Genomic DNA, 20,995 nt, shown 5'->3' on the forward strand with positions numbered 1-20,995 from the left:
GCCCCCCTCAGCCATCAACTTGAATGACAGTGTGAGGTGCTCAAGAACTCGACCATATGTTCAGCTTCTTCTGCTGCTTGCCTCTCTTCCCATTGACCACCATGCCAAATTCAAGGCACTGAGTTTCCTCACCTAGTATGTGATTGAAACAGAGCTCTGTTATGTCTCATATCAAAAATAATACACTGCAGAAATGTTTGCTATGACTTTTGACAGAATGTGAACTTAAATTCACTTTATTCAGTTGTGATTGAGAGAGTTCTTTTGAACTTGTCTTGGGAGAGAACAACAATATATGAAACTCTCTGGAGGAATCCACCTTTGCACACAGGCCATCTGCTCATGATGGCTACCTCTGGTGGTGATGCCTGTATTTGTAAGTTAATTGCATCAGAAATGACCTCTGATTTTTGAAATGTTAAAGTACACACGCTTGTAATATGAGGGACTGATGAAACTCATTACCTTTGATGGCTTAAGTTTAAGGATATTTTACTTTTTGCAATTCAAGTATGTAATGTTTTTGAACCCCGTGGCAAGTGTGACAACAGCAACTTGCATTTATATAGCACCTTGAACATTGGGGGAAAAAATCGTTTCACAAAAGCATGTAGGAAAAAAAATGAACCTTGAGCCAGAGCACGAGAGATGAAGTAGAGTAACCAGAAGCATGGTCAAAGAGTTAGATTTTGAGTAGACTCTTAAAGAAGGAGACTCCAATCATGTGTCAAGTTGCTCATTGGTTTGCCCTAGCAATATTTTGCATAGCATCTTTAATCTGGTTATTGAAACTTGAAATCCTAGAAAATTGTATAAAAGCTGAGCATTTGAATTTGACATTTTTCACTGTTCAATTCCATGTGAGGCAGTGAAGAGGTGGTCTGTTGGGATCATTGCTGATAAAACTTTTCAGCAGAAATGCCATTAAAAGATTCTGGAAAAGAGCTGCAAGGATTGTGTACTCCAGTATTTCTTGAACACTGATGTTTCGTGCAAGTCAAGTATTGTACTAGTTTTTTTTTTTGCTTCTATCTAATAATTTGTAAATTTACTAGTTTTAGCCTGACGGTTTGATCTTTACTTTTCAAAATGGACATCAGAACTGGTGGGCAGCTCATGTTGTCTCCAATGGAAAAAGAAAATGGTGGTAAAATTTTAATTAAAAGCAAAATACTGCGAATGCTGGAAATCTGAAATAAAAACAAGAAATGCTGGAACCACTCAGCAGGTCCGGCAGCATCTGTGGAAAGAGAAGCAGAGTTAACGTTACGGGTCAGTGACCCGAAACTTTAACTCTGCTTCTCTTTCCACAGATGCTGCCGGACCTGCTGAGTGGCTCCAGCATTTCTTGTTTTTATTACGTAAAATTTTAATTGTTTGACATATGGCACATCACATATAAAGTTGCAGGTTTCAGTTTATAGGTGGCACAGATCTGCTTATGGAAACTGCTTTGTTCTGTGAACTCTCAAATCTGGGATAATATGTAATAACCTTCAGTGTGGTGAAAGGACTTAATAGAGGGCAACTTGAAACATGCCTGATGGGAGACTCATGAAGCCATTTCTCTTTATATATAAAAAAAAATGACCTCTGCTGTTCACTATTACTTATCCTATTCAACGCCTTCTTCAATGATGCACTGCATGCATCATTGGGACTGTTACAGAATGGAGGGAGAGAGAAAACAGGGAATTGCAGGCCTGTTAGCCTTACATCAGTCATTGGGAAAATGCTAGAATCTATTGTAAAGGATGTGATAAATGAGCACTTCGATAACAATGATCTGATTGGGCATAGTCAACATGGATTTATGAACGCGAAATCGTTTTTGACGAACTTGGAGTTTTTTGAGGATGTTACTAACAGAATTGATAAAGGAGAGTTGGTGGATGTGGTATACTTAGATTTTCAAAAGGCCTTCGGAGGTTGGTTAGCAACATTAAAGCACATGGGATAGGAAGTAATGTACTGGCATGGATTAAGGATTGGTTAACAGGCAGAAAACACAATAGGAATGAACGGGTCATTCTCGCGTTGGCAGCCTGTGACTTGTGGGGTACCGCAGGGATCAGTGCTTGGGCCCCAGCTGTTCACAATATATATCAATGATTTGGATGTGGAGACCAAACCGTAGTATTTCCAAGTTCACGGATGACCCAAAACTAGGTGGGAATGTGTGTTGTGAAGAAGATGCAAAGCAGCTTCAAGCGGTTTTGGACAGACTTAGTGAATGGGCAAGAATGTGGCAGATGGAATATAATGTGGAAAAATGAGGTTATCCACTTTGGTAGGAGGAATAGATGTGCAGAGTATTTCTTAAATGGTATGCAATTAGAAAGTGTAGATGTACAAAGGGACCTGGGTGTCCTCGTCAATAAGTCACTGAAAGCTAACATGCAGGTGCAGCAAGCAGTTAAGAAGGCTAATGATGTGTTGGCCTTTATCGCAAGAGGATTTGAGTACAGGAGTCGTGAAGTCTTGCTTCAATTGTATAGGACCTTGATTAGACCACCTGGTGTACTGTGTGTAGTTTTGATCCCCTTCCCTTAGGAAGGATATTATTGCCATAGAGGGAGTGCAACGAATGTTCACCAGACTTGTTCCCAGGATGGCGGGACTCTCCAATGAAGAGAGATTGGGGAAACTGGGCCTGTATTCTCTAGAGTTTTGAAGAATGAGAGGTGATCTCAGTGAAGCCTACAAAATACTGAAAGGGATAGACTGGTAGCTGCAGGTAAGATGTTTCCCCTGGTTGGGGAGTCTAGAACCAGGGGCCACAATTTCAAAACAAGGAGGAAGCCACTTAGGACAGAGATGAGGAGAAAGTTCTTTACTCAGAGGGTTATGAATCTTTGGAATTCTCTACCCCAGAGGGCTGTGGAAGCTCAGTCACTGTGTATGTTTAAAATAGAGATTGACAGATTTCTAAATACTAATGACATAAAGGGATATCAGGATAGTGCGGGGAAAAGGCATTGAAGTGGATGATCAGCTGTGATCGTCCTGAATGGCAGAGCAGGCTCGATGGATTGAATGACCTGCTGCTGCTCCTATGTTCCTATCTTTTTCAGGAATTTGATGTTCTGAATGTCTACATCCAGTGCTACATGTCATCATCGGTTGTCCCCCGATTTGAGGATGATGTCTACTCAGGGTCACTAGTTTCTGCCGTGGGTCTTGTGACTTAACAGGTTAATTCTCGACCCACAGATCTTTGGGCACATGGAGCAGGACGTCCCACAAGGCAGTGGGATCTGAAGTGCAGTTTTTGCTTCCTTTCCTTCTCTTCCTCTTTATTAAGGTGTTTGGACTCGAAGCATGATGCAGTTTGATGGACAAGTTGTTGCCATCTTGAATGATTAGTAACGAGCCCACCCCAGTCATCAATGTCAATCCTGCTGCGCGTCAGAGAACTTCAGAGTGTCTTTGAAGCATTTTCTTTGTCCTCCCCTGGAAAGCTGGCCATTTGAGAGTTGAGAAAACAGGACCTGGCGGGTGAGATCGTTTTTTGCCATCTGGATACAGTATCCAGTCCGTCAAAGTTGATTTTCCAGGAGTTTTGCTGGAATTCTTGTGAAGCTGGCTTCATGAAGGACATTAGCGTTTGTTCAACACTCCTCTTGTTGAATCCGAAGGATGTGACCGAGGCATTGCTGATGGAATTTCTCGAGCCCTCTTACGTGTCACTGATGTACATTCTGGGTCTCACTGCAGTACAGGAGTGTGGTGACGACAACTGCTTTGTACACGAGAACTTCTGTTGACTTGCAGAGTTCTTTGTTGTCAAACACTCGCTACTGTAGTTTGTAGAAGGCTGAGCTCGCGCAGTTGGATCTCATCGTCAATGGTTGCCTTTCGAGAGAGGTGGCTGCCAAGGTATGGGAAGTGCTCAACATATTTCAGAGTGTCTCCTTCAACATATATGGGAGGTGGAATATTTGGCTGACCCGTTGATATGAGTTTTGTTTTGGCAACTTTCAAGAACAGGCCGAGTTTCTCGTATGCAGAATTGAATAGATCGAGAGTGGCATGCAAATCTGGTGCAGAGTGGGCAACAACACTGCAGTCATCAGCAAACTGTAGATCATGTATGTCTGTGGTGGTCAGTTTAGTTTTGGCATGGAGGCAAGTGAGGTTAAAGAGTTTTCCAGCTAAGCAATATTTAATATTCACACCAGAGGGCAGATGATTTTTGGTGGGGTGAACAGCCATTGTCAGGTAGATTGTAAATAGTATAGGGGCTTCCTTGATCCCAGTCCAGATTTTGAAGGCATCTGTTTCAGATATCTCACTCAAGACAGTTGCAGTCATATCATCATGGAGCAATTGCAGGATTGTGATGAAGTTTCTTGGACATCCAAATCTTTTCGTCACCAAATGCTTAATCCAGATATGAATCTTGGGGGCTTTATCTACTGGGCAGCTGGCTTATTTTTCAGTGTGCTGAGCAGTAGATTTGAATACATCCTTCCTTCATCAACTTTTCCTGTTGCCACAAATTCACCTGGATCTTGGATCTTGCACAAGGGCTAAAGAAAGCCAGAATAACCTTTGTTTTTGTTTTTTTCCCAGTTCCAGCCCACTTAATCCTAGGTAAAACTTGCCATCTGCCAGAGGCTTTGGGTCCTAACATGGATCATAGATTTCCCCCCACCCCTCTGTACATTCAAATACCATCAAGGACCATTGAACTGTACAGAACCACAATATCCGTTGACTATATCATTCTTCAGGGTGGTAAATGGAATGAAAGTATCCTGGGTGGGTTTGGCAAAAACACATCAACTGTAAAAAGAAGCACCTCATTTCTTTCAGAAATTTCTGAAATAAACATTCCAAACAGCCCTAATACTGATACCCAGTGCATCATTGAAGAAGGCATTGAATGGGATAGATAATATTGAGCAGCCTACTCATTTTTTTTTTTAAAGAGAAATAGCTCAATGAGTCTATCTCCCCCTACACACATCTTGAAGCTGGAGTACACATCCTGGATAAAAATCAAAGATTCAGATGTGTGTATTTCCATGTTCTTCATGAAAACCACATGCGTACTGAGTATCAATAGTTACCAGCCCACTCCTGGTAACTGAACTAGCAAGTGGCAGAGGGGAGGGAATGGAGCAAAATAAAACTTAAGTAATTGAAAATTGTAAAATGGATTTTGGCAAAAAGTTATGGTGCAGGAAATTCAGGTTAAACTTCAAAGACTATTTATTGGGAGGAGAAAGATTCATTTGCTAAAAACAGAAGAGCTCAGATCTCAGCTGACTGTGGTAGGGCTGCTCCGATTTGTGTTCCCACTCCCGCTCATTATCCACTGATCTCTGCCAGTTGTGTGCTTGTCTGTGATGGTTCCCAAGAGTGACCAAGCTGTCAACTAAAAGATAATCTCTTGGGTGCGATACCAGGGAGCACCTGGCCCCCATGGGACTGCGTCCTCAAATAAGATGGGCTGGATGGGAGCAACTTCAAGAGGAGGTGAAAAACTGTAGCTTACTAGGATGAAGGGAATGAGGAAAATTAAAAAACTCCGTGTGAACTCCGTGCTTTTTCCCAGGGTGAAAGAGTCAGTTACTAGGGGACATAGGTTTAAGGTGCAGGGGCAAAGTTCAGAGGGGATGTGCGAGGCAAGATTTTTTACACAGAGGGTGGTGAGTGCCTGGAACTTGCTGCCAGGGGAGGTGGTGGAAGCAGATATGATGGCGACGTTTAAGAGACATCTTGACAAATACATGAATAGGATGGGAATAGAGGGATATGGGCCCCGGAAGTGCAGAAGGTGTTAGTTTAGGCAGGCATCAAGATCGGCGCAGGCTTGGAGGGCCGAATGGCCTGTTCCTGTGCTGTACTGTTGTTTGAGCTTGAGCAAAGACAGGTTATATGTTAGAGTAGGGAGGAATCTATTGTTCAAATGTGATGTGACTTACTCATGATTGGATGAGGCAGTCCATAAAATAAATGTGCAACTTGTTTTTTTATAAAACTGCCTACAGGCCTAATTTGAAACTCCATTACAGGAATCTCACTAAAAAAAACTAACTTTGTAAACAAACATAAAGACAGCTTTGTAATCCACACAATTCGAAAAGGACATTTGGAAAGATGATTTGGCTAGCTGTAAGTTAATTAGTTCATCATTTCTGCACAATTGTTCACTGGTAACAAAGTTTTTTTCAACTTTGAAATGGATAGCTCCAATAAAATTTAAGATGGTTTAGTTGCTTAATTTTTTTGTGTCACTGACAACGTAACTCAGTAAATTGGCACAAAATTCAACATATAGGAATGTACAACTCTTTATATTTTCTCTTCCCCCCTCTTTGAACAATTTTCTACACCTAGGCCTCAATATTACTCCACCCCTTTCAACAGGTGGGAGTGGAGGGGGAGGGGTGCTGAAAATTTTAAAACATAGAATGTGTCCCCAACCCTCTGCATTCATGCCTGTTTTGAGGCGTGCAAGTTTCCTATGTAGAGGCAGATGGGATACAATTAACATATTCAAATAGAGTGCCCGAAGTGCCATTGGGACCTTAATTCAAATTTAAGTTTCTCAGCATGTTTCCCATTGGCCGTTCACATGCACAGATCTTTGAAGGGGCAGGACAAGTTGAATAAGGCTGTTAAATCGTATGGGAATCTGGACTTTATAAATAGAGACAAAGAGTACAGAAGCAAATAGGCTTTCTATGTCACTGGTTAGGCTTCAACTGGAATATTGGGCCCAATTCTGGACATCACACTATAGGCAGGATGTCAAAGCCTTGGAGCCGGTGCAGAGGTGATTTACTAAAATGGTACCAGTTATGCGAAGAGACTGGCGAGCAGCTTCTATTCTGATGGAAGATCACAGACCTGAAACATTAACTGTCTCTCTCCACAGATGATGCCAGACTTGTTGAGTATTTGCAGCATTTGTTTGTTTGTATTATTGGAAAACTGAGATTGTTCTCTTTAGAGCAGCAAAGGTTACAAAGAAACTTAATAGAGGTGTTCAAAATGGTGACTGGTTTTGATAGAGTACATAGGAAGAAATGGTTTCCATTAACAGGGTTGATAACTAAAGGACGCAAATTTAAGGTAATTGCAAGGGACTAAGGGGGAGATCAGGAGAAATTTTGTATGCAGCAAATTATGATTTGGAATGCATTGCTTGAAAGGGTGGTGGAAGCAGATTTAGTAATCACTTTCAAGTGGGAAATGGGTATATATTTGAAAAGGAAGATGTTGCGGAGCTACGGGAAAGAGAAGAGAGTGGGATTAATTGGATAAATCTTTCCTAGACATGATGGGCCAAATGGCCTCCTGTGCTGTAAGATTCCATAGTAGTTTTTAAGCTCAGTTTCAGTTTGAGTTTCTGGTGAAGTTCTGGTTTTAGTAGTTAGATACTGACCTTTTTGGAAAGTTAGGTTTTTTTTGGGCCATGATTTTGACCCACTTAGGGTACCTTGGGCCGATGAACTTGACTGGCTTCATGGACAAACATCTGTGTGACCACTGCTCGCGATACAAGTTTGCATTTTACTACTGTAGGCCTGCTCTTAACATATGTCCGCACAAGCATCTGCGAGGCTGATTCTGAGTACATTAATCCAACCATGATAATTTTAGATATGATGAAACATTCAAGTCTCGGTCCACTTTAAGAAGCTTACCTTCTCTTTTCCTTCTCTGACATAAAGACAGTTTAGTTGCAAAGTATTCTCAGGCACATTGCAGGAAAAACGCATCATCCAAGCAACATTCTGAGCTGACTTACATAGCAGGAAAGATGGTGCTGGCGTTCTCTTGGGTTCACACAAACTTCTTTAGCATTATCCAGTAATGTGTGCAGTGTGCGGAGGATTGGGGTTGTACGTAGGTGCTGCTGTACCAGCAGCAGCATTGAAGGCTTTTATCAATTCTTAGGAAAAATTGGCAGTTTGCAGTCAAATACAGCCATCTAACCACACAGTAGGACGGGGTATAAAGGAAGAAATAATGGGTGCTTGTCAGAAAGGTATGCCGATAATCATAGAGGGGTTTAATCTACATATAGACTGGAAAAATCAGATGGGCAAAAGTAGTCTAGATGAGGAGTTCATAGAATGTTTTCGGGATAGTTTCTTCGAACAGCACGTTCTGGAGCCAACCGGAGAGCAGGCTATACTAGACCTGGTGTTGTGCAACAAGATAGGATTAAAAGATTAATGACCTCATAGTGAAGGTGCCGCTAGGCAGCAGCGATCATATGATGATTGAATTTTGCATTCAGTTTGAGGGAGAGAAGAGTGGATCTAAGACTAGAATTTTAAACGTTAACAAGGGCAATTTTGAGGGCATGAAAGCAGAGCTAGCAAAAGTGAACTGGTAAAGTAGGTTAAGGGATAGATCAATGGAGATGCAGTGACAGACATTTAAGGGGATATTTCAGAATGCACAGAATAGATACATTCCAACGAGAAAGGAAAAATTCCACGGGGAGGACCCACCATCCATGGTTAACTAAAAAAGTTAAAGATAGTATCAAACTTAGAGCAAAAGCATATAATTATGCCAAGATGGGTGGCAGGTCAGAAGATTGGACAGAATATAAAAAGCAGCAAAGAACGACTAAAAGATTAATACAGAGGGAAAAATTAGAGTATGAGGGAAAGATGGCTAGAAATATAAAAACAGGTAGTAAGAGTTTCTATCGATATTTAAACAAGAAAAGAGTTAACAAAGTGAGCGACAGTCCTCTAGAAAGTGAGTCCAGGGAATTAATAATGGAAAATAATGAGGTGGCAGATGAATTGAATAGGTATTTTGCATTGGTCTGAACCGTAGAGGATACAAGTAACATCTCAGAAATAGCTGTAATTCAGGAAATGGAAGGGACGGAGGAACTCAAGAAAATTACAATCACCAGAAAGTAGTACTGAGCAAATGGTTGGAGCTGCGGGCTGACGAGTCCCAGGATCCTGATGGACTTCATCCTAGGATCTTAAAAGAAGTGGCTCATGAGATAGTTGATGTGTTGGTTTTAATTTTCCAAAATTTCCTAGATTTGGAGAAGGTTCCATTAGATTGGAAAATAGTAAATGTATTTCCTTTATGCAACAAGGGAGGGAGGTAGAAAGCAGGAAACTACAGGCCAGTTAGCTTAACATCTGTCTTAGGGAAAATGTTAGAAGCTATTATTAAAGATGGTATAGCAGGGCATTTAGAAAAATTCAAGGTAATCAGGCAGAGTCAACATGGTATAATGAAAGGGAAATCATGTTTAACCAATTTATTGGAGTTCTTTGAGGGAGTTACATGTGGATAAAGATTTCTAGAAGGCATTTGATAAGGTGCCACATCAAAGCTTCTTGTGGAAAATAAAAGCTCATGGTGTAGGAGATAGAAGATTGGCGTGGTTAGAAGATTGACTACCTAACAGGAAACAGAGAGTAGGCATAAATGGGTCATTTTGACAAGATGTTGGCAAGATGTAACAAGTGGTGTGCCACAGGGATCAGTGCTGGGGCCTCAACTTTTTACAATTTATATAAATCACCTGGATGAAGGGACCGAAAGTATAGTTGCTCAATTTGCTGATGAGACAGAGCTAGGTAGGAAAGTAAGTTGTGAAGAGGACTTAAGGAGGCTCCAAAGGGATATTGGTAGGTTAAGTGAGTGGGCAAAGATCTGGCAGATGAAGTATAATGTGGGAAAATGTGTAATTGTCCATTTTGGCAAGAAGTGAGAAGGAAACTATTGTCTAAATGGTGAGAGATTGCAGAGCTCTGAGATGCAGAGGGATCTGGGTGACCTAGTGCATGAATCGCAAAAGGTTAGCATGTAGGTACAGCACATAATTAGGAAAGTTAATAGAATGTTATTTATCGTGAGGGGAATTGAATACAAAAGTAGAGAGGTTATGCTTCAGTTATACAGGGTATTGGTGAGACCACATCTAGAGTACTGTTAACAATATTAGTCTCCTTATTTAAGGAAGGATATAAATGCGTTGGATGCAGTTCAAAGAAAATTTACAAGACTAATACCTGGAATGGGCAGGTTGGCTTATGAGGAAAGGTTGGACAAGCTAGGCTTGTATCTGCTGGAGTTCATAAGAGTAAGGCAACCTGATTGAAACTTACGAGATTCTGAGGGGTTTTGACAGGGTGGCTGTGGAAAGGTTTCCTCTTGTGCGCGAATCTAGAACTAGAGGTCACTATTTAAAAATAAGGGGTCACCCATTTAAGACCGAGATGGGGAGAAAAATTTTTGAGTCTCCTCAAAAGGCGGTGGATGCAGATCCTGTGAATATTTTTAAGGCAGAGGTAGATAGATTCTTGATAAGCAAGGGGGTGAAAGGTTATTGGGGTAGGCAGGGAGATGGAGTTGGGATTACAATCAGATCAGCTATGATCTATTGAATGGCGGAGCAGGCTCAAGGGGTAGAGTGGCCTACTCCTCCTGATTTGTATGTTTGTGTCTCCAATTTAGTTTCAATTTATATCCCCATGATTAAAACTAATGAGCAGTTCATCATAATAGTTACTTCACACTTGCCTAAATTTTCAGACATCAGTAACTTTATATCTTGGATTGTGTGTGAGGGTTTAACAAAGAAGGAAGAATGTTAAAAAGAAAAATACTGCTGATACTCAATCTGAAGAAAAAAACCCAGAAAATGCTAGAAATACACAGCAGGTCAGGCAGCATCTGTGGAGAGAGAAACAAGTCAACAGTTCAGATCAATTACCTCTAACTGTTCTAATGGGAGGTTAATGAAGCATTAATGTTATAATATCCATCTTGTTTATTATTCAAAGCTTCTACCCACCCTGCTCTTGAGTTCTGTCTTGATGCTGCTTGGGAGTTTGTGCTGATTGTTTTTATTTGCATTGCTGGAGTTTTAACTTGATGCCTTCTCTGGTACATTCCAGGGCACAGCTTTATATGCAGTGAACTTGGGGAAGCTCATCTACTCGTGATTGTGTATGGCATAGACATCTGAAAGGCATACTTTACCTCGGTGATTGCCTTTGTGCGTGTCAGCAAATACTAATTGTATATGGAGTTTGTGATTCGGAAGAATGAGTGTGAACAGATGGGTTTACACCTGCAATTGTGCATGGGCTGAATGTTCTCTTTCTGTGCCCTAACTTTTCTATGTGAAAGCTCACTCATCTTTACCAAGGTATTGGGACATTATAAGGGCAAGGGGCTTTTCCATGTGGAAACAGAAGAATGTACTGGCTAATGAGTTCTTTACCAAGTGGCTAGTTACAGACAGGCATGAGTAAAGGTGTGAGATCAGATTGCCTGCTTACTATCTGAACAGGGAACTATGCAATGTACAGAATAGGTAAGCTAACTTTACAAAAATGGGGTGATAAAGGTTTAACTTTTCAGTTTACTTTATATTTTGAATCATCAATGAGATCATTGCTAATTAAATTTTTCTTCCATTCTCTAAATCTGCTAAAATTGTAATTTCAATATGAATTCTTTTAGCCTGTTGGATTTGCTTAGCTTTTAAAGTGTTTATATTAATGCTTTTTGCTTCTTATGTCTTGGCTTTACCAGAAAAACCGGGTTGAACAGCAACTTCATGAGCATTTGCAAGATGCAATGTCTTTCTTAAAGGATGTCTGTGAGGTACTACTTCTCTTTCGACGGTGCATTTCCATCCATGGTTTACTGTTCTAGACCTGTAGACCATCTGCATGAATTACAACAGTGTACCAAGCAGTGTTTTTATTCTGGCTTAAATCCATATTCTCCTCTGTTTTAATTTTGATTTGTTTTTTATTCATTCACGGGATGTGTGCATCGCTGGCAAGGCCAGCATCTATTGCCCATCCCTAATTTCCCTTGATAGCATGGTGGTCAGCTGCCTTCTTGAGCCATTGCAGTCTGTATGGTGAAGATACTCTCATTTTGCTGACACATAGAGAGTTCCAGGATTTTGACTCAGCAGCGATAAAAGGAACAGTGATATATTTCCAAGTCAGGATGGTGTGTGATTTGGAGGTGTTCCCATGCGTGCTGCCTTTGTCCTTCCAGATGGTAGAGGTCGCAGGTTTGGGAGGTGCTGTCCAGATGGTAGAGGTCACAGTTTTGGGAGGTGCTGTTCAAGAAGCCTTGGCGAGTTCCTGCAAGCACCTTGTGTATGATGCACGCTACAGACACTGGTGTGGATGTTTAAAGTGGTAGCTGGGGTGCCAACTAAGAAAGCTGCATTGTCGTGGATAGTGTTGAGCTTCTTGAAGCTGCACTCATCCAGGAAAGCGGAGAGTATCCCATCACACTCCTGACTTGTGCCATGTAGATGGTGGTCAGGCTTTGGGGAGTCAGGTGAGTCACTTGCTACAGAATACCCAGCCTCTGACTTGCCCTTTTAGCCACGGTATTTATATGACTGGTCCAGTTCAGTTTCTGGTCAGTGGTGACTCCCACGAATGTTACTTGCCATTTAGTCGAAGCCTGAATGTTGTCCAGGTCTTGCTGCATGAGGGCACAGACTGCTTCATTATCTGAGGAATTGCAAATGGAACTGAACACTCTGCAGTCATCTGTGAACATCCCCACTTCTGAACTTAAGATCAAGGATAGGTCATTGATGAAGCAGCTGAAGGTGGTTTGGCTTAGGACACTACCCTGAGGATCTCTACACCTAAGTCCAGGGCTGAAAAGATTGGCCTCCAACAACTATAACTATATTCCATTGAGCTTGGCATGACTCCAACCAGTGGAGAGCTTTCCTCCTTATTCCCACTGACTTCAATTTTACTAGGACTCAGTCAAATGCTGCTCTGATGTCAAGAACAGTCAGTCTTACCTCATCTCTGGAATTGAGCTATTTTGTCCCTGTTTGGACCATGGATATATTGAGGTCTGGAGCTGAATGGTCCTGGCCGACCCCAAAGTGAGTGTCGATGAGTAAGTGCTGCTTTCTCACGCTGTCAACAATCCCTTCATCGCTTGCCGATGATTGAGAGTAGACTAATGGGGTGGTAATTTGCCGGATTGGATATGTCCTGCTTTTTGTGGTCAGGATATACTTGGGCAATTTTCCACTTTATCATGTGAATTCCAGTTTTGTAGCTGTACTGAAACAGCATGACTCCAAGTATGTTAGTTCTGGAGCACAAGTATTCAGTACTACAGCTGGGATCTTGTTGGGGCCCATAGCCTTTGCCCTATCCAGTGCACTCAGCTATTTCTTGACATCATGTGAAGCGAATCTGATGGTCTGAAATTTGTTTCTGCGATAGCAGGAACCTCAGGAGGAAGCCAAGATGGGTCATCCACTCAGCACATCAGTCTTTTCTGCTGGGCTCCACCATCATTTGAGGATGGGGATGTTGATGAAGCCTCCTTCTCCTGTTAGTTGTTTAATTGTCCACCACCATTCTCAGCTAGATGTGACGGGATTAGAGCGCTTTGATCTGATCAGTTAGTTGTGGGATTGTTTAGCGCTCTCGCTTCTGCTGTTTAGCATGCATGTAATCCTGTGTTGTAGTTTCACCATGTCAACATCTGGTTTTTAGGTATGCCTGGGGCTACACCAGGCATACTCTTCTTCACTCTTCGTTGAACCAGGGTTGGTCCCCAGGCTTGATGGTAATGGTAGATTGAGGGATATGCCAGACCATGAGGTTATAAATTGTGGTGGGACGCAATTCTGCTGCTGCTGATGGCCCACAGCACCTCATGGCTACCCAGTTTTGAGTTGCTAGATCTATTTTGAATCTATCCCATTTAGCATGGTTGTAGTGCCACACAAAACAGTGGAGGGTGTCCTTGGGGTGAAGATGGGACTTTACCTCCACAAGGACTGTGCAGTGGTAACTGGTCAGGGACAGATACATCCATGACAGGTAGATTGGTGAGGACAAGATAATGTAGGTTTTTCCCCTTGTGTTGGTGTTCTCGCCACCTGCCACAGGCCCAGTCAGGTAACTCTTTCCTTCAGGATTCGGTTGGCTTGATCAGTAGCAATGCTACCGAGTCACTCTTGGTGATGGACATTGAAGTTCCCCCACCCAGAGTTTATTATGTGCCTTAGCTTCTTGCAGGTCAGTCAGTCTTACCTTACCTCAAAATGGAGTAGTACTGATTCATCAGCTGAGGGAGGGTGGTAGGTGGAAATCAACAGGAGATTTAACCTGATGCCTAGAGACTTTATGGGGTCCAGAGTCTATTTGAGGACTCCCAGGGCAACTTCCTCCTAAATGTATAACACAGTGCCACCACCTTTGGGTCTGTCCTGTTCCGCTGGCAGGGATGGTGATGGAGGAGTCTGGCTGAAACATAAGATTCTTTAAGTATGACTGACAGACTGTTGCTTGATTAGGTTTTTGGGACAGCTCTCCCTATTGTGGCACAGTTCCCTGATGTTTGTGAGGAGGACTTTGCAGTGTTGGCTGGGCTGGGTGTGCCTTTGTCGTGTCTGAATCTGGTACCTTGGTCAATGTCAGGTGGTCCCTCCGATTTTATTCTTGTTTTTCGCAGTGGTTTGGCACAACTAAATGGCTTGCTAGACCATTTAATCTGACAGTTAAGAGTCAAGCACATTGCTGTGGGTCTGGAGTTACATATAGGCCAGACTGGGAGAGAACAGCAGAGATTTCCTGCCCTGAAGGACGAGTGAACTAGATGGGTTTTGAACAGCAATCTGGTGGTTTCATGGCCACTATTTGCTGATGCTAGCTTTTCATTCCAGGTTTATTTCATTAACTGAATTTAAATTCCCCAGCTGCCATGGTTGGATTTGAACTCGTGTCTCCAGATCATAGTCCAGGCCTCTGGATTATTAGTTCAATAACATTACCATTATGATACCATACCCAAGTAAATTTATATGTCCAACAAAAGAACATGTCAAATAACTGAAATAACTATCTTAATGGTTCTCTTTTTTTGTGCTGAGAAAATCGCAAACTTTCAAATTGCCCTGCCCAAAATAAATGGTCCCATTTAATGTGTAATTTTTTTTTTTGAAAATTGCCTTTCCCCAGATATCCGGTTTATAATTCAAAACATATTCCAAATGCCTGTAGCTGCTGTTGAGGCCATTTGTTTTTGTTGCTATTTCTTTCCTTTCTTATCCATGACATGCCTAATACATTAACTGGCCAGCTGTGAGTTTACCTTATCAGAAGTGTTGCCAAAGCAAATGTTTTCATTCAGCATGTTGTTTCTTAACAGCAAACACGAATGGAGGATCGTCTAGACCGATTGGATGATGCTATTCATGTTCTCAGAAGCCACGCTGTTGGGCCTTCAACAAGCATGTCTGGTGGCCATGGTGACATGCATAGTTTACTGGGACCATCACAAAATGGGCCAATTGGAGGACTGAATTCAAATTATGGAGCATCTGCACTGGTAGCATCTGGTCAACAAACATCGATGGTAACTTTTTAAATTTTTTTTACAACAGGAAAAAATAGTCAGCAATCTTCATGGAAAGAATTTATTCTCAGTGGCCAATACAGATTTTTGATTTTGTAACACAATGTTATAACCAGAATTTTTTTAATGAAAACCTTCTAAATAGGGAAGAAAAAGCTCCTCTAATAAGTCAAGCAAACAAATCCTTAAGATTTAGTGCAGCTAACGAGGTCTACAGTAATATTGCTCACCTCATCAGTAAAATTGTACATTGTGTCTGCCGTCATGTTTGACACTACTGTTGCATGCACAAAGGTCTTTCTGCTGCACTATGCAAATGTTCGGTCATTTTATTAAATTATTTCAAATGGTTTCAAATGCAGTGATTAGCACCGCAGCCTCACAGCTCTAGGGACCCGGGTTCAATTCTGGGTACTGCCTGTGCGGAGTTTGCAAGTTCTCCCTGTGACCGCGTTGGTTTTCGCCAGGTGCTCCAGTTTCCTCCCACAGCCAAAAACTTGCAGGTGATAGGTAAATTGGCCATTGTAAATTGCCCCTAGTGTAGGTCGGTAGGTAGTAGGGAATATGGGATTACTGTAGGGTTAGTATAAATGGATGGTTGTTGGTCGGCACAGACTCGGTGGGCCGAAGGGCCTGTTTCAGTGCTGTATCTCTAAATAAATAAATAAACTGTGATCATGCCTGATTCCAGGGGAAAAAAGTTTTCTGCTTCTGGATGAGGTGATAAACCTTCAGTATTGACTACATTGTAGCTGTAGATAACTGGGTGTCTGTTCATGTGGTGGACGAATAGTTTCAAATCCATTTGAAACCACGTTCACCTTGGATTTTTTTTTAAAAGATCACAGATAATCAGAATATTGTTTTGCAGTATTTTCTTGTGCTGTATATGCAAGTTGTGATGTAGCATGATCTGGCATATTGCTACATTTACACTATGTAGCTGATTTGGATGTGTTCAGAACTCCTTGCTGTTATGAATTAAAATCTCTAAACCGTACGTAGCTACGAGTTTTGATTTCTGTACCCTCACCGCTTCCCAAAAAAACCTTAAGCTCCCACAGCATGTTATAAAACATTTCTGTTACAATCATGGTATTGTAGTAACTTGTTTGGAATCACTAATTTTCTGTAAAGTATATTTTCATGCATTGAACAAAAGTTGATTTGATTATATACAGCATTTCCTAGTTCAAGGAAGAAGTTCACTTAAGCACCAATCTGAATTGTTCAGTTCCTGTGTCTCCAGTTTTCCCCTCTCCTCCTCTTCCCTATAAAAGCCCTGATTTACAGCAAGTTTTCCATTGAAGCTTTGGTCTCTGTCCAAGAGAAACGATCTACATGTATAGGAAATTGCTTTTTGTGTCATGCTATAGTTTAAGTTGAAACAATTTTAAAGTTCAGATTGTTTCTTCAGTCCAGCTTAATTATTACCAAGAACCATGCAATAGGTGTTAATGTGGAGTATTCAATATTCAATTTGAATGCTGTTGACTTTTATTAAAATTTCTTGATTATATGGTGCAATTTCCCCTAAACTAAATTAACTCTGAATTTAAAGCAGAGCCAATCTGATGGAATTCTGTTTTTGCCTAGTCTTTCAGCAAAAAACTGTTTGTGCACAGCTGTCAAAATTGGCTGCATCTAAATTGAAGGAAATATTATGTAGATATTAAAATAATTGAGAACACACCATGAGAATGGAGTTTGAGTTTTTGCGTCATTTGAACCCTGAGATTAATTTACTGCCATGAAATCATTGCAGGGAGTTCTTTTTTCTTTTGGGCCTCCTTATCTCGAGAGACAATGGATACGCGCCTGGAGGTGGTCAGTGGTTTGTGAAGCAGCGCCTGGAGTGGCTATAAAGGCCAATTCTGGAGTGACAGGCTCAGAATGGAGTTTGAGTTTTTGCGTCATTTGAACCCTGAGATTAATTTACTGCCATGAAATCATTGCAGGGAGTGTATGTTAAATATTCAGTAAAATTTATGTCTTGCTTCCATTGCTGGCAGTCTGCATATTATTTTCACAGAAGAATTACTGATTGTCAGATTTACTGAGAAATAATTCATGGTTAATTACCAAGAAATTCTGTAACAAATGTAGAAATTAAACCTTGAAAAATGGTCTCTTATTTCTGCTTTTTTGTACATTTGCTACTTTAAAATACTGGGCTATGTGATGAGGTGTCAGTGCTGGTGAAGGTATTGTGTTTGTTGCAATAATTGTTAACTCTATACATTGCTGTTTAGCAGAGTATGGGTTAAGATGCGGCAACTGAATCAGTCCACTTTGTCTTGTTTCTCTGGACAACTGAAGCTGCAGCTGTGAACGTGTTTGGTGTCAGTGACCATTAGGGCTATTTTCTTCTTGGTTAAGACCAGTCCCATCAAACAAAGCTCACCTGTGCCTGAAATGTGAGCAGATTTACTGTAATATTACAAGTATTGTTGGATTAAAGAGAACTGATTCACATTTGTCGTTGACAATGTCATGTGCTTGAAAAGGTAATATCCATCCTTTAGTAAGATTTTCAAAATGGTCAAACTACATTTATAGGTTATATAGTTAATGTGTATTTCTAATGTACTAACCAGTGATCCTTGCATTTTTATATGTTTTATTGACTACCCCTGTCTCAACAGTATGACCTGGAAGCAGCTTTGTTCAGCCATTAACAGTACGGTAACACTAGATGCAAGTGTCAGATGTCATTCTATCTGCCATAAAAAAAGACTTTACAAAGCATTTTTATCTAAAGCTTTAATGGCAGGTACGTAGGGTATTTTTATTTACAACCTTTTTAATGTTCCTTTTCCATTGATGTCGGCATTAACCGCAGCACTGGATATTACCTTTTAAAGCCACATTGTTGTAAATGGTTTACAGTTTTGAGATGTATTTTGGAGTCCATGCTTGTGGACAGGTCAGTTTTTTTCAGAAATAGTTTTTTGAGTGGATTGTTTGTTGCAGTTCTAATTATTGCAATTAGGCCCTACACTGAGGAGTCAAAGTGCTGCTGTAATGTAAAACATCTACTTGCCATTGAATCTCCACAGCAGAATTTGTACCTGAGCACGGTTAAATCTGAAGTTGTTGGGGAAAATCATGTTCCTTGGTTGGTTTGTGTGGTAAAAAAATTTGTCTTTGCAAGGGTCTTGTCTTGATGGGAAGAATGCCAGTGATAAACTGCACCTGCAACTTGTTTTCTATTTGAGGTATAAATGTCGTCTTTTTCCTGCCCAAAATTAGTTGAGGTTAACGCCTTGTGAAATCCAGTCAGTATGAAGAAAACAGACTTTTCACAGAGAATTTTTAGTTTATGCTCACATTTTTTCCAGATGTGTAAGTACTGGCACAAATGTTGTCTATCAAATTTTATAGAGCAAATGGGTAAACCAGGCAAGATGATCTGCATTGCAGAAGCTTGGAAAATTACTTGAAAAAATGAACTAGCCAAGAGGATATGAGCAGGGACAAGAGCTGATGGAATGCAATGTTTAATTTGTGGTTGTGAAATTGAGCTTTTTAATGAAAGGGATTTGAGTACAGCTGTAGTGGAAATATCTGTTGAGGCAAACAATTTATAGATTAGTCCCCAGATAGAATCAATTAATCAAATCCATCTTGTCTTCAAAATGTGGGAGCCATTGCTAAATAAGAGAATTTTCACGGAAAAGTACACAACTTGAAACAGATACACTCCAGGAATTTAAATTAAGCAGCCAATGTAGGGTTTCCAGAGCTGCTGTTGAGTAGAAAAAATACACACACATGTTCAACATTATTTAGTCATGTTTGCAGCAGGCGTAATGTGTTTCATAGAGTAAAATAAAGCTGGATGTTGTGCAAATTATACTGCATTTACGCTTCAGAGCAGATTAGAAGTGGCTGAGTACTGAAATTATCGCTAATATTGAAACAGCCCACTTTTCACTGGGAGAGAGGTAGATTTCAATATCAGGAGATATGATGAATATAATAGTAAAACATATGACAGCCACCAGCCCATTTGCTTCTTGATACATTTCTATCATCTGTCTATGTTGCCAGTGCCTTTTTGCTGCTATTCACCTTTCTGGACCATTGTGGAACTAAATCACAGTAAAGAGAGCCTTGTCCTTCATTCTTCCCCCTCTCATAATTTTTCTCTAGCTCTCGCTCTCGCTGTCATTCTCCTCCCTCTCTCTCGGGCTCTCTCTCTCTCGGGCTCTCTCTCTCTCTCGGGCTCTCTCTCTCTCGGGCTCTCTCTCTCTCGGGCTCTCTCTCTCGGGCTCTCTCTCTCTCGGGGCTCTCTCTCTCTCGGGCTCTCTCTCTCTCGGGGCTCTCTCTCTCTCGGGCTCTCTCTCTCTCGGGCTCTCTCTCTCTCGGGGCTCTCTCTCTCTCGGGGCTCTCTCTCTCTCGGGCTCTCTCGCTCTCGCTCTCGCTCTCGCTCTCGCTCTCGCTCGCTCTCGCTCTCGCTCTCGCTCTCGCTCTCGCTCTCGCTCTCGCTCTCTCTCGCTCTCTCGCTCTGGCTCTGGCTCTCTCTCTCTCTGGCTCGCTCTCGCTCTCTCGCTCTCCTTCTCTCGCTCTCTCGCTCTCCTTCTCTCGCTCTCGCTCTCCTTCTCTCGCTCTCCTCTCGCTCTCCTTCTCTCGCTCTCTCTCGCTCTCTCTCGCTCTCTCTCGCTCTCTCTCGCTCTCTCTCGCTCTCTCTCGCTCTCTCTCGCTCTGTCTCGCTCTCGCTCTGTCTCGCTCTCGCTCTGTCTCGCTCTCGCTCTGTCTCGCTCTCGCTCTGTCTCGCTCTCGCTCTGTCTCGCTCTCGCTCTCGCTCTGTCTCGCTCTCGCTCTGTCTCGCTCTCGCCTCTGTCTCGCTCTCGCTCTGTCTCGCTCTCGCTCTGTCTCGCTCTCGCTCTGTCTCGCTCTCGCTCTGTCTCGCTCTGGCTCGCTCTCGCTCTGGCTCGCTCTCGCTCTGGCTCGCTCTCGCTCTGGCTCGCTCTCTGCTCTGGCTCGCTCTCGCTCTGGCTCGCTCTGGCTCGCTCTGGCTCTGGCTCGCTCTGGCTCTGGCTCGCTCTGGCTCTGGGCTCCTCTGGCTCTGGCTCGCTCTGGCTCTGGCTCGCTCTGGCTCTGGCTCTCTCGGTCCTCGCGCGCTCTGGCTCTCTCGGTCTCGCGCGCTCTGGCTCTCTCGGTCTCGCGCGCTCTGGCTCTCTCGGTCTCGCGCGCTCTGGCTCTCTCGGTCTCTCGCGCTCTGGCTCTCTCGGTCTCTCGCGCTCTGGCTCTCTCGGTCTCTCGCGCTCTGGCTCTCTCGGTCTCTCGCGCTCTGGCTCTCTCGCGCTCTCGGTCTCTCGCGCTCTGGCTCTCTCGCGCTCTGCCCCTCTCTCTCTCTCTACTCTGGCTCTCTCGCGCTCTCGGTCTCTCGCGCTCTGGCTCTCTCGCGCTCTGCCCCTCTCTCTCTCTCTCTCTCTCATGCGCGCAATCTCGCTCCCTGGCGCTCTCGCGCGCAATCTCTCTCACGCGCGCAATCTCTCTCGCGCGCGCAATCTCTCTCGCAGCGCAGCAATCTCTCTCGCTGCGCGCAATCTCTCTCGCGCGCGCAATCTCTCTCGCGCGCGCAATCTCTCTCGCGCGCGCAATCTCA

At 42.5% G+C, this 20,995-nt stretch overlaps 1 protein-coding gene across 23 annotated transcripts in view; it reads left to right on the top strand.

The window, feature by feature from the left end:
* Positions 1 to 20,995, top strand: part of tcf12 (transcription factor 12) — a 455,542-nt gene that overhangs the window by 386,143 nt on the left and 48,404 nt on the right. For 18 of the 23 annotated variants that reach the window (XM_068017858.1, XM_068017857.1, XM_068017856.1 and 15 more), the window contains 2 exons: positions 11,548 to 11,619; positions 15,175 to 15,381. The exons of 1 other annotated variant lie outside the window; for it this stretch is intronic. In XM_068017858.1, coding sequence (XP_067873959.1) covers positions 11,548 to 11,619; positions 15,175 to 15,381 — 279 coding nt within the window. Of the gene's footprint in view, positions 1 to 11,547; positions 11,620 to 15,174; positions 15,382 to 18,026; positions 18,123 to 20,995 lie in introns of those variants that run through there. 4 more of the 23 variants (XM_068017861.1, XM_068017873.1, XM_068017874.1 and 1 more) reach the window with 2 other exon arrangements.

This window comes from Heterodontus francisci, chromosome 38, assembly GCF_036365525.1.
Source record: "Heterodontus francisci isolate sHetFra1 chromosome 38, sHetFra1.hap1, whole genome shotgun sequence".
NCBI lineage: Eukaryota > Metazoa > Chordata > Chondrichthyes > Heterodontiformes > Heterodontidae > Heterodontus > Heterodontus francisci.